This window comes from Rousettus aegyptiacus, unplaced genomic scaffold (assembly GCF_014176215.1).
Source record: "Rousettus aegyptiacus isolate mRouAeg1 unplaced genomic scaffold, mRouAeg1.p scaffold_m13_p_17, whole genome shotgun sequence".
In the NCBI taxonomy this organism is placed as follows: domain Eukaryota; kingdom Metazoa; phylum Chordata; class Mammalia; order Chiroptera; family Pteropodidae; genus Rousettus; species Rousettus aegyptiacus.
Genome location: NW_023416292.1, coordinates 23904555 through 23917348, shown reverse-complemented (window position 1 = coordinate 23917348; position 12794 = coordinate 23904555). Strand labels below are relative to the sequence as shown.

Below are 12794 nucleotides of genomic sequence, written 5' to 3'. Positions count from 1 at the left end.
CTTTTCCTATTTAAGCACTAGAGTTCATATCTTTAAAAAGAGGTGAGATTTAAAACAACTCCATTAATTTTCCCAGTCTCAGAGGATCGCCCTACAGATTGCTTGCTGGCCACAGGAGGAAAAACCCTATTTTACTATGAAACTAATCACCCCAAGCCAGTGACGGATCTGTCACCTCAAAATTGGGCGAGCCTGGTGTCATGTGCCCTGATACGGTCCAGTAGCGTGTACTGTGGGGGCTAAAAAACAAAAGATACTTTTCCTCCCACCTTCTAAGTTCTTCTAGCTGTGCTAATAATCAAATTCGCAGAGCCTGATTTAACATGAGCAAATCAATTTTTTAATGCATGTGCGTGGGAAATTCACACGAAGGATGAAAATTCCAGACAGTGAGGGAACATGGGTTATGTATGACATTTTTAGACAAAGGAGAAGGGCGGGAAGATTTCAGAAGCGAGACTGGGAGATTTACAGGTAGTTGAGGAAGAGCCCAGCACGAGGCAGGCAGGCTTTGCTAGACAACTCAGAAACGGCGGGTCGTGGGGCACCGGCTAACAGGCCTCTGCCCGATGCCTCCTCTTTGCCATACTTAATTCAAATTAGGCTAAGAACATCTTAAGATTTCCTTCCTAGAGCAGGTTTTTCTGGCTGAAAAGACAGTGTGTGTCAAAGGTTCTTCCTGAGTGTTTTGCTTCTTAATAACCAGCTTAAAATCAATATCCCAAAAAGGCAGCTTCGAGGTGGCAAAATCGTGGTTCCTCGATCAGCAAACTAATGTAATTTCAATCAAATCTATGGAAATCACTTCTGCCTTGAAGGGCATTCAGGGCACAGAAGTTAAGTTAAATGACCCCCATCAGTCAAAAAGACAAACCAGGAAGACATTCTATAGGTCAGATTTCAGCAATTCAATGTCCAAAAAAAAAAAAAGTTTGGATAACGGGGAGAGGAAAAGCTGTTTTCAAATGGCCAATAGACATATGAAAAAATGTGCAAGATCACACTAATCATCAGAGAAATGCAAATTAAAACCATAATGAGATATCACCTCATACCTGTCAGATTGGCTGTCATCAATAAATCAAAAAACAAGTATTGGCAAGGCCGTGGAGAAAAGGGAACCCTCATACGCTGTCGGCGGGATTGTAAATTGGTATGGCCACCCTGGAAAACAGTTTGGAGGCTCATCACAGCATTAAAATGGATCTAACTTTTGACCCAGCAATTGCACTTCTGAGTATTTATCCAAGGAAAGCCAAAGCACGAGTTCATACAGATCTCTGCTCCTCTATGTTTAAGACAGTGCTATTTACAGAAACCAAGACACAGAAGCAGGCTGAGTGCCCAGCAACACACGATTGGATAAAGAAGTTATGGCACATATATACAATGGAATATTACTCAGCTGTTTTAAAAAAATGAGTTTTTACCATTTGGAATGACATGGACCTAGACTATATTATGCTGAGTGAAATAAATTAGACGGACAAAGACAAATACCATATGATCTAATATGCAGAATCTAAGGAATAAATGAACAAACAAAACCAAGACAGACACAGATACAGAGAATGAACTGGTGACTGTCAGAGGGAAGGGGGTTTGCTGGGGGCTGGGTGGAAAAGGCGAAGGGATGAAGGAGTACAGATTAGTGGTTACAAAATAATCACGGGGATGTAGAGTATAGCACAGGAAATACAGTCAATGTTGCAATGGCTCTCTGTAGAGCCAGAGGGATGATTGAACCGTCAGGAGTGTCACTTCATAAATTATATAAATATCTAACCATTGTACCATGTACCTGAAACTCACATAAAATAATCAAAAATTAAGAAATGGAAAAAGAAAAACTTTTCTACTAAGAGACCTCAGACAGAGCCAAAGGTGCCATTGAATCCACCTCTGAGCAAACCAGATAGTGAAGACATTTGGGGCATAATAGGGATTTTGAAATGTGATCTGGGTGTTAGATATTAAGGAATTTGGTTTTAGATAAGTGTGATTGCATAGAAGTTTTTTTCTTTTTTTAAAAAAAATAGTATATACTTAATAATTTGGGGTGAAATATCCTGAGAGCTGCATGCATACTTTCACAAATGCTGTCATGTCTGCTTAATAATTAAGTTTAGGCGATCCGTATCGTTCATTAACACCCTCCTATCTACTTGAAGTTTTCACAATAGTGAGAAATGTATTTAGTCGCTGCACTGATAGCTGCCGGCTCCCCCCGCGCGCGCGTCGCGATTTCCCCCGGCGCCTTTCGTGCAGCAGCCGCTTCCTCCGCGGGCAGCAGCGACACGTCTCCTCGCGGACTCGCCTTGGTTCGGGGTGTCCCCCCCACCCGGCGCGGGCTCTTTGTCCCAAGTCCTCCGCCATTTTGAGCGCGGGGACACAGGCAGGGAAGGTAGGCTCCTCTGCCACCTCGCGGCCAGTGCGATCCGACTTCTCCCTTAGTGTTCGGGAACCAGGCGCACGCGCAGGAAGGGGCGTGCGGAGGGAGACGAGGCCACGCCAGCTTCTTCGCTGCCGCCTGAGACTTTAAAGTGTCCAAGGATGCCACCGGGCCCGGTGCCTGGGCAGAGGGAGCAGCGGGTGAGGACCAAGCGAGCCGATCCTCCCTGACGCCGTTCGGGAAGGACCGTGTCGCTTATAATGATACGATCGCCGCAGGGCAACAAAAATATGAGCTTAAACCTCTACCGCCTTACAGTGAAACGCAGGAGCTTAAAGTGAAGTTGGCCTACGATAGCTTCAATAGCAATTAAGCTCATGTAAGTGCTACGCTCTGGAAAAACATGACACTTAAGAGACCAAACCAACAGTTCCAGCTCTATTACAGAAATATGCGGGTGGCCGGAAAAGGGCCTTTGGTGGAGAAAGACAAGTTGCTGAAATGGGTGACTTGGCCCGGGAGTGCGCAGAGGAAGCGCGCGGCCCGCGTTGGTGGCGGGAGCGGGTGCAGAGCCTGCCACAGCCAAGAGGGGAGCTCTCCCTTCTCAGATGCAAAGTGAGGCCCTCGGGCTGAGGAACTTAAGAGACCCGAGTTAAGAGCACCGCCTCCTTCTCTAGTGAATCCGAACTTACAAGCGGCGTGGCCTCCAGCTCAGGGAGGGGCACAGCCTGAACTGAAACCCGCAAAGGCGAGTCAATTTCAAAGCCAGGACCACCAGGTGTGGGGATAACGACGCTCAGCGCCAAACTTGGGTGGAGACAGGTGAGGACTAAACGTACCAATGCGTCCAGACATCGTTGGGAGCAAAAACGTTAGGAAATGACACCAGTCTTAGCGGTAGCTGAACAGCCCTTCCGAGAGAAAGTGGGCGGCCCTGAAAAGGGCCTTTGATGGGGAAAAGATTAGGTTAACGAATTCGGGAGATCTAACCACCGAAACCGTAGAGCGTGCGGCCCTGGCGCTTGAGCGCGTACACCACGTCCATGGCCGTGACCGTCTTGCGCTTGGCGTGCTCCGTGTAGGTGACGGCGTCCCGGATCACGTTCTCCAGGAAGACCTTGAGCACCCCGCGGGTCTCCTCGTAGATGAGCCCGGAGATGCGCTTGACGCCGCCGCGCCGCGCCAGGCGCCGGATGGCGGGCTTGGTGATGCCCTGGATGTTGTCGCGCAGCACCTTGCGGTGGCGCTTGGCGCCGCCCTTGCCGAGCCCCTTCCCGCCTTTGCCGCGGCCAGACATGATGGCACTGCTAAGGCGAATCCCGAGAAAGATGCCGGAGGCAGCAGCGGTCCCCTTATATGCACGGAGTGCGGACCTGATTGAAGACCGCGAGCACGCAGGCACTTCCTTGTTCTGTAAACCCCGCCCTTCGGACCCAGCAGCAAATGACAAACAGCTGAGTGGAGTCCCGCCCCCACCCCTACGTTCTGCGGACCCGGATGAGGATGTTGGGAGGTTTTTAACTGCGTATATACTAAAGGAACTAACATTTGTTTGTGTAAGATCCTGCAAACCTGTAGAGAATTTTTCATAAGAGTTTATTTGAGCCAAATTGACAACATTGGTGGGAAGCAAGATCTCAAATGCTCCGGAGAATGACAGCTCTGCAGTTTCTATTCTGTATGCAGAATGAGGGAGAAAAGGTCAGGAGGTCACATGAAGGTGCGGAAAGCAAGGTGCAGACAGCTCAGGAGACCGCGGGCTCCTTGGTGGATGGTTCCCTCTGGGGGCCTGACGAGGACATTTGCTCCTGGGATATCAAGGGCGTGTGACCTAAATGCACATGGACCTTGTGTGGGGCCGGCTTAAGGCCGAGAGAACATTATACTAAAGAAGCTACAGGTTTGGGCCTGACTGCCCCCGCCCCAGACCTGCCCAGTGAGGGAGGTGGGTCAGGTCACCCCATGAGGGTACTTTCATTCGCTGAATTATGCAGACCCCTTTTCCCTTTACACATTTCTCACTGATTATCTTCTGCTCAGAGATGGGTGCACCGGAACCTAGGCCCCAGTTTCCTGTAAGACGCCACATTTTAAGTACCTGAGATGCTCCTATTCCGGCAGCATAGCCGGTCCGACAGACCCACCACCAACACCATCACCCTATTCTAAAAACCGTAAGCCTCGCCCTCTCCACATCGAACAAGGGAAATTTGACCCAAACGGTGTTCTTCCCAAAGGCAAGTCCCCACTAGAACTCCAGCACGGAAGCCCAGTCCTTTCCCAGCGCGTTTAGTCTTTCTTCTCTGCGTATTGAAACCTGTAATTCTCGGTTCATTACCTAGACACCCTCACTTCTGCGCCCAGTATCGTGTTTTGATATTTAGTCTTCTCCTAATTTTGTCTTTTCTTTGATTCTGGTAGCGACATTATTCCAAAGAGAACTATCAAGTTGTGCTACGGAAGTTATTGAAATAAACAGGGGCTTGCCAGCAAGTAACATTTAGAAATAATACTCTGTGAATCACATCTGAACTGAATTAAGAATATTATTAGAGCAAAATCTGTACCGGGTAGCAGAGTGGCGCAGCGGAAGCGTGCTGGGCCCATAACCCAGAGGTCGATGGATCGAAACCATCCTCTGCTAGCGTGTTTTTGTTTTTTTTTTTTAAATTTCCCTTCAGTTACAATTCTACACCATAGTTTCACAGTAAAGAAATAAAACAGAATCAAGACACGTGAACCAGGAGAACCAATGTTTTCAGGTCTAGGATTTGAGCAAAATAAGGACATGCTTCATATGAACATTGCTGACCTTTAAACAAGGTGTGTGACATCACAGAGATTCACTGACAAGCTTGAAAGAACCCATCCAAAATATAGCTTTAAATCTATATCACGTAATTGGTCCAAGCACTCTACAGAGCATTATAAATTCTATAAATATCTTCTCCATAGAAAGAATTTATTGAAACACCTTTTTGTGCAGATTTATCTATTAAATGTAAAAATTGTTACCAGGATTTTTGTAATCTTGCTGTAGTGTTTTTTTTTTTTTTTCATCTTTCCCTTAGTATATGGAAGCCTGAAATGATAGTAACGGCCGTGGACCTCTCTAAACCCCTGCGAAACGGCAAGAAAAACATTCTCTTCTTCAAACATAAAGATATTGTTGGAAAAGCGCTCCGATGTCACATTATAACAGAGAAAGCACTCGAAGAGCACGGGAAGGGGAGAAATTGCAGGTACTCATGCAGGATGGCGAGGACAATGGTGCAGATGCAGGCTAATTGTAAGACCGCCTTCTGGGTGCGGTTTCCAGGACAACTGTCCAGGCAGACGTCCCCAGTACCCAGAGCCCGAAAATAGTGAATGCGGTATTAATAGGGAGGAAACTCTGAGTTCGCTTATTAAAAAGTATCCCTCGATACAGACACTACACAATATTTGGGCATCTCTTAGGCGCCATGAAGTCCAGTCTCTCTGCTCCGGAGTCGTAGAGTAAATGACTTTTCTCTCCATGGTGTCCCCATATGCTACAAAACCGAGATGAGTGTCAGTTCCTACCCTTTCTCACGCCCGACTCCCTGGCCCCAAAGGACCCGCGTAGAGTTTCCATCTTTCCAGTTGTGAAAAGCGCGAGCATCATCGCCTTTGTGTCTTCACGTGGCCTTCTGTGCGGTTCATAGTGCCCAGGACCAGGCTGACCGCTTTGCGTGCCTTCTAATGATTTCTGTGCGGCGGTTTAGGCCGAGACCACGTGGCCTAACGGATAAGGCGTCTGACTTCGGATCAGAAGATTGAGGGTTCGAATCCCTTCGTGGTTAACTTTAGCTGCTGCGGCTTTCTAGGAAAAGTGACGCCATTTTTCATATAGGCCTCTGAGATCACAGGTCACCGGCCTTTTCTTCTTCCTTTTCCCCGTCAGTTTTAAAGAGGTTCTTCTCGAGAGCCCCGGGCAACCAGGGTCAGGGGTGAAGGGAGGCTGGACGTCAACTGAAATAAGGTCGCCCCTTCCTCTCCTTTTCCACCTTCCTTCCTTCCTGCGGCTGTGCGGCCGTCGAAGGATGAAAACGCCTTGTGTTCAGGCCTGGACGACAGAGCAGGACTCTGAAGGCCGCTCGCAGAGCCCGAGCGTTTCCGGGGGGCGACTGCAGACAGCAGCGCGGAGATGGCTGCGCGAAACGCACAGACACGCGCTTCCGCGCCCAAAGCGCTGAGCGCCGCAACTTAGTCAGGACGCAGAGAGTCGTCTCGACGGCCCACGTCACGGTGAAACGTGGGCTGTTTGATTCTAGGTCTGAACGTTGGTTCAAATGTGGAGGCCGTGGGTGTTTTTCCCAGGTCAAAGCGATGAATGCTAAAACGGGGTAAGGGCTTCTCTTCCTGCCCCGGCCACGCGGGCCTCCCGTGTGACTCCGGTGTCCCGCTGCCGCCTGTGACGTCCAGATTGGACGGAGAGAACCAGGAGGCTCAGAGCGCCTGTCCACGAAACGTGTTCCCCTTCCCTTCCCTTTTTAGCAGTCAAGGAAAACACAGAGCCCCCGAGTTTGAAAGGTGAGGGACAGACACAAAACTGCCCCAGACCCACTTCTCTACTTTGGGACGATACAAGAGTGTGGCACATTTTTCCGTGATGTGTATTCACAGGAGCGACAGACACCCTGGGTTTATTCTGCCTGGACAAAGTTTCAATCGCTCGCTGCCACCACCACACACACACGACACGCCTTTAAATGTTTATTTTATAAGTATCTGTTGGGTGTTTCCAGTGTGCAAAGTTGGAGAGACAAGGGTATAAGAGGGTGGTACCCCGGGAACTTTATTCTCAGGGAAGGTGAAGTGGGGAGCGAGTGACAGGAGGGGCTGCAAGGGTGTCATAGCACCGATTATCTCTGATTCTTCGTTGGAGAAAAATCAAAACGTACAAAGCGCATCCCCCAATTCCTGAAGACCACCTTGGGCTCCCAACCTACTTCATCACCGCCCAGGTTTTTATTTCCAAGGTTAAATGGGTCAAAGTGTGTAAGCCAGATTCAAACCACGTGTGCCATATAAGCCATAAATTGTTAGGGAAATGTTGAAAAACAGACATCGCTTCAAAATTTGTGCTTCTTAGGCCTCCATCTGCTGGCTTGTCACGAGTGTACAGCGGTCCCCAGGTATCAAAAGTTACAATCCCAGTGGTGGGAGGTGAACATGTTGGAAAAACCTCACCACCTCAACCACTTGATCTAGAAGAACTTGGTTCTTGTGAACCTTCATAAGAAACAGTTGGGTTTGCCAGGTCTCTACCTCAGTTTCCTCATCTGTAAAACAGAGACAGGTGATAAGAAGGGCAAGTGTCGGAGAGGTCATCGCAACCGGCCCTGCGAATTTTGGTAATCTACAGTTTTCCCCGCCCCTTGCTTAGTTAACTTTAAGGTGAAAACAGGTGACAGCTGAGATTTTATAGGATTATGTGCTTCAAAAAAAATGTACGTGGCAGAAGATGATCAAAGAAGGAAAAACAGGCCGCGTGCTTGGAAAAGATCTTCGATTTAAATTCAGCTGATATGCAAGGAGGAGAACGATGCTTTCGCTTGCGGATTCACGGGAAACGGGTATTCGATATGGGTCTTGCAAAAGGATTTTGCCAGAAAGGGGCGGAGACTGTCCTGCCAAAAGCAACGACGTAAGCAAAAGCACAGGGTGTGGACCGAGCCTGCGCCCGGGGCCGACGAAGCTCGACTTCGACGCGCAGGTCGGGCGGGTAGCGGGTGATAAGGTGTCCGGAAAGAGCGCCCTGGACCTGGAAACGTGCCTGGGATTCAAAGGGCAGCGAATATTCCACAGCGCCACGGACCACGCAGCCTCCGACCTGCCGGGGCCGAGGTGCGAGGGAAACCGGCGTCGCGAGCACACACCTGAGCTGCGCGTCACCTGCAGCCACCGTTTAGAGGGCGGGAGAGAGGCCAGATTGCGGAACCTCCTCTACAAACCGAAGTTTGCTGGGAATGAGAACTGTACAGCCCCTGATATCCGGTTCACAAAGCACTAAAACAGCAGGTGCGAAAAGAGACCCACACCGGCGCGGAGGTGGACGACGAGGGTGGGATTCGAACCCACGCGTGCAGAGCACAATGGATTAGCAGTCCATCGCCTTAACCACTCGGCCACCTCGTCACCCATGACGGCCTTTACTGTAATATAGTATATTTCGTTACTCCACAAAATTGGATTTTTGTAAACCCTATTTTTTGGTATGTTTTCCTTTATGAAAATGATGTCTCTGCCTGTATGAAGGGCCCTCTTGCTTTGATAAAGGAAGAAGAAATAAAGAAGAGACTGCGGTCTGGGGAGAGATAATTATGTGACATGATGAAAGTGTTAGCTAATGCTGCTGTGGTAATCATATTGCAATATATAAATGTTTAAACCAACATGTTGTACACCTTAAACTTACACAATGTCATATGTCAATTATATCTCAATTTAAAAAGAAAAAGTCCTCATTGCAGTGTTTGTCTTATATTGGGTGACTCTGGGGAGGGTGTAAGGAAACATGGCTTTGTTCTGTGTTGGAGGTGGTCAGGAAGGGTGAGCATAATTATGTGATATCTTAATAAATTTTATCTAAAGAAGCAAAGAATAAAATGCAGCTAAAGCTGTAAAACTAGTGGTCCCTCATTTGAGTCGATGGATGTTTGGTTTCTTTGCAGTTTGCACAGTGACGTTTTATCATCTGTTATTAGGCAAAATTATGAAATGGTTCGTTGTTGTTGTTGTTTATTTGTTTCTGTCTCCTTTCATCACCATCAGAGAGTGACCTTGTCTGATGCTGCTGTTCTGTGAGATTGTTCATGTTCAAAGGAAGACTCGCTCGGCCTACCAATTTTCAGCAGCAAGAGTGAGGCGCCCGAATGTTGATGGGGGAGTAAGTGCAAGTCTAGGGGGCTGTCTGTACAGCCGAGCATGTGCCCTTGGTTTGGCAAGGTCACCAAAACCGCTATCTGGAGCCCAGGTGCTAGCCATCACATCCTGAGGCCCTTGAAAAGGGCGTCCCTGGAAGGCCGATGCGTGCTCCTAGCAGGTCGGTTCACAGTCGTGCAGACAACACGTTAGCTCGAGGAGTCTGAGCAGAGTCCCCAGTGGATATAGACAGGAGACTCGAAGGCGGGCACGGTGGCCACAGCGCGCTTCCGAGCGGCGTCAGTGTTCGGAAGCTGGAGGACCAATTTAAGTGGCTCCAGGAAGGAAGGACCTGAGTTGGGGGCTGCAAAACATAAACTCTTAATCGCTGGGGCCAGGACCTTCCTAACCAGCCTCTGAGGACCTCTAGGCAAAGGGGGCATCAAGTGTAAGGGGCAGCAGGGCTCAAGTTCGAGACAGTTTTCTTGCGTCCAGTGGCTGTTTGTTGAACTGGTTTTTGATTGGAAGTAACTGGCGATACTTGCAGCCGGATGGCACAGCTCTGGGGTGGGCCGGTGCCTGAGGGCCAGGAGGTGAAATCGCCAAGATGGTGCTGAGGTCCCAAGGAAATGAGGACTCAAGTGGCGGCATTCGGAGGACAGAGAGAGCTGCCGGCCCACGGGGCCCTGCGTGTGTCCTAGCATCTGGCTGGCACATGCGGAAGCAGTTCCAGAAAGATTGGCGGGAAGGGTCTCTGACGCACGGCCTGTTAAAATAACAAGATGTGCTGGCTGGGCCGGGGGGGGGGGGGGGGGGGGGGGCTCGCACGAGAGTAGGCGTCAAGAGAGTGAAGGCTCTACAAGGACACAAAGGTGACGTAAATAGGACACTGTTCAAGGTACCAGGAAAGAGTAAGGAGTTGTGCAATGCGGTGCTCCTCGGGAGCGGAGGGCGCCAGTGGGGAGACTAGACTGTGTGCACTGAAGACTGGGGGACAGGAGGAGGGCCCCAAAATCAAGGAAGGTCCCACCGAGATTTGAACTCGGATCGCTGGATTCAAAGTCCAGAGTGCTAACCATTACACCATGGGGCCGCGCGGGACGCTTGGAGTCTATAGATACTCGATACAGAGCACGGCGTTCTGTTCAAATCTGAATTATGCTTTATGTTCAAATGTATTCATTCATTTAAAAATCTACGGTAGCGCAGATAGTGGCGGCTCCATGATAAACAGCATGACCTGGGCTCAGAAGCATGAGAAATTCTCAGGACCCACTGCCTGTTAGACCTGGACGGAAGCCCAACCCAGAACTGTGGTCCCCGTGTGAACCGTGAACACTTAGGCAAGCGGGCGGATGTTTGATTCTGCAGGATCCGAGAGGACTCCGGTCCAGGGAAGGCCGATGGGCAAGAGAGGGTAGGTATGGGTTGCAGAAGGCGTAGGACGCTGTTGTGCGCGATAGAGGGAGGAGGAGGGTGTTCCGCTGCACCAGGGCGCAGGTGTCGACAACCTCCCCCAGGTGAGACCGTGATTTAAGGGAAGAGGAAGAAACTAAAAGGGAAAGAGGTCCCACCGAGATTTGAACTCGGATCGCTGGATTCAAAGTCCAGAGTGCTAACCATTACACCATGGGGCCCGCGGGTTCCCAGCTCCTGTTTTTGCAAAGGTGTTAGCAATGGGTCGTGTGCGCTAGATCGGGGCGATTCCTGTCCCGGACGCGCCACAAAAAAGAAACGCAACAACTCCGACGGTCGAGTAGCCAAGCAAAACCTCACCTTTGCTTGGAATTTTCCCCAGGCCCACGAAGGCTTGAGTGCCGGCGTTCCTCGCAGAACCAAACCGGAGCGTTCCCCTAATTTCCAACCTGGTCGCGAAGTTTTTCTACCTACGGGTTTGCAGAGCGAAGTGTCGACGCTGAATCTCCCAGGACATCGATTCCCAGTCATCGAACATGCTCAGGAGGAGAACAGCAATGCCCTGGATGGACTCGCATTTTTAGAAGAACGTCAAGAGGAAGAAATTAGAGGCAGGCGACGTTTCGGAAGTCAGACCTTAGCTGCATTTTGGATACGGAGAGAATAATTCAGAGAATTAAAGGCTGAGCATCTTTATACTGGCCTCAGAATCCGCTTGTGTTTTCCCAAAAACATTTTCAAAGATTTCCTGTACCTCCTGTCACCCTAAGGGACTAGAACTATCTGCTTCCAATTTTATGGAGAAATATAATAACCAGGAAAGTTGTGCTTCGTGTAGTTTTTGTGCTCGAATTTCGAGTTGGTCCACAAGGTACTCCTGGGAGGAAAACACAGCTCCGTAGCCGGCAGGATTCGAACCTGCGCGGGGAGACCCCAATGGATTTCAAGTCCATCGCCTTAACCACTCGGCCACGACTACACGACTGAAGTCTCAGATTGCATTAATTCTCATGAGGAATAGTATTTATCCTGTTACAAGGTGGTTTGTCTGTATTGCTCTAGAGTGCCTGTCATCATTTGTAAAAATATGAAGGTTTGGGAGATCGAGATGTAGATTACCAAAGTTATAACAAGTTTCAACACAGACGTACGAAATACATATTCCCATCCATAACAGGTGCGCTGGTCCCCAAATCTGACAGTCACAAGACTCGAGGAAGTAAAATGAGTAACACCAAAGTTAAGATAGGAAATAGGTATTCCTAGAAAATTACCTTGAGGAGCCTCAGACCTGAGCTGGTCTACAGACCATCATCTGACGGGATGATAGACCATTCAATCACTTTTCCTAAAGTTGGTTAAAAAGAGATAAGGAATAGCAGAGGATGGTTTCGATCCATCGACCTCTGGGTTATGGGCCCAGCACGCTTCCGCTGCGCCACTCTGCTGCCGCATTGGAGGGTCGTAAATTTCATTTGAGTGATACATTCCGGCCCTTTCTTCATTTTAGGTGATTTATGGATGTGTTCTAATGGCTGCTCCAAATGATAGGAACAGCACATTGATGTTTGTTACGTGGCTACATTCCACCTCCAAATACATTCCAAAAGACTCCAATCTGCAGATCCAGCTCGGAGATGGTAACGTTTCAAGTTTTTGGAAAACCAAACGCATGCTAATGGGCATAATTTATAATAATGAAATTGCAAAAGGAAGTCTTACGTTGGCCTTACTCAGGCATACCCGGATATCAGAAGCACAGTTACTTTAAAATATTTTTTTTGTAAAATTTAACTGGAAATAAATATTGGCTCCCGGCCCGAGGGGCTTAAAAAAGCGAGCTCTTGCATTGGCCGGGAATCGAACCCGGGCCTCCCGCGTGGCAGGCGAGAATTCTACCACTGAACCACCAATGCTTGACGAGAACTGTTCCTTTTCATTGTTCCTATATAGCTACACTTATAGTGTCACTACATTGAGAATAAAATAATGAAAATTTGTTTTTTCCCCCGACTTCTAAAAATCCCCTCCACCTTGATCATTGTGTTTATCGTACTGAAAGAATCCAAAATAAGCTACTGTGGCAAAAAATTATTTT

The 12794-nt window shown here is 48.7% G+C and overlaps 1 protein-coding gene and 8 non-coding genes across 9 annotated transcripts; 2 read left to right on the top strand and 7 right to left on the bottom strand.

Moving 5' to 3' along the window:
* Positions 1 to 3318: 3318 nt before the first annotated feature.
* LOC107504525 (histone H4) lies at positions 3319 to 3722 on the bottom strand. The gene has a single exon (XM_016133788.2). The coding sequence runs from the start codon at positions 3687 to 3689 to the stop codon at positions 3378 to 3380; it is 312 nt and encodes a 103-aa protein (XP_015989274.1). The 5' UTR covers positions 3690 to 3722; the 3' UTR covers positions 3319 to 3377.
* A 1242-nt stretch (positions 3723 to 4964) lies between these two features.
* Positions 4965 to 5036, top strand: TRNAM-CAU. The gene has a single exon. It is a non-coding gene; the product is annotated as a tRNA-Met (tRNA).
* Positions 5037 to 6143: 1107 nt separating this feature from the next.
* TRNAR-UCG lies at positions 6144 to 6216 on the top strand. Its single transcript has one exon. It is a non-coding gene; the product is annotated as a tRNA-Arg (tRNA).
* Positions 6217 to 8472: 2256 nt separating this feature from the next.
* Positions 8473 to 8554, bottom strand: TRNAS-GCU. The gene has a single exon. It is a non-coding gene; the product is annotated as a tRNA-Ser (tRNA).
* A 1747-nt stretch (positions 8555 to 10301) lies between these two features.
* On the bottom strand, positions 10302 to 10373 carry TRNAQ-UUG. The gene has a single exon. It is a non-coding gene; the product is annotated as a tRNA-Gln (tRNA).
* A 472-nt stretch (positions 10374 to 10845) lies between these two features.
* TRNAQ-UUG lies at positions 10846 to 10917 on the bottom strand. Its single transcript has one exon. It is a non-coding gene; the product is annotated as a tRNA-Gln (tRNA).
* A 676-nt stretch (positions 10918 to 11593) lies between these two features.
* On the bottom strand, positions 11594 to 11675 carry TRNAS-UGA. Its single transcript has one exon. It is a non-coding gene; the product is annotated as a tRNA-Ser (tRNA).
* Positions 11676 to 12072: 397 nt separating this feature from the next.
* TRNAM-CAU lies at positions 12073 to 12144 on the bottom strand. The gene has a single exon. It is a non-coding gene; the product is annotated as a tRNA-Met (tRNA).
* A 397-nt stretch (positions 12145 to 12541) lies between these two features.
* On the bottom strand, positions 12542 to 12612 carry TRNAG-GCC. The gene has a single exon. It is a non-coding gene; the product is annotated as a tRNA-Gly (tRNA).
* Positions 12613 to 12794: the final 182 nt, after the last annotated feature.

What these genes read in the sequence shown, in the direction of transcription:
- LOC107504525 (XM_016133788.2), bottom strand. Translation starts at nt 3,689, where the DNA reads ATGTCTGGCCGCGGCAAAGGCGGGAAGGGGCTCGGCAAGGGCGGCGCC.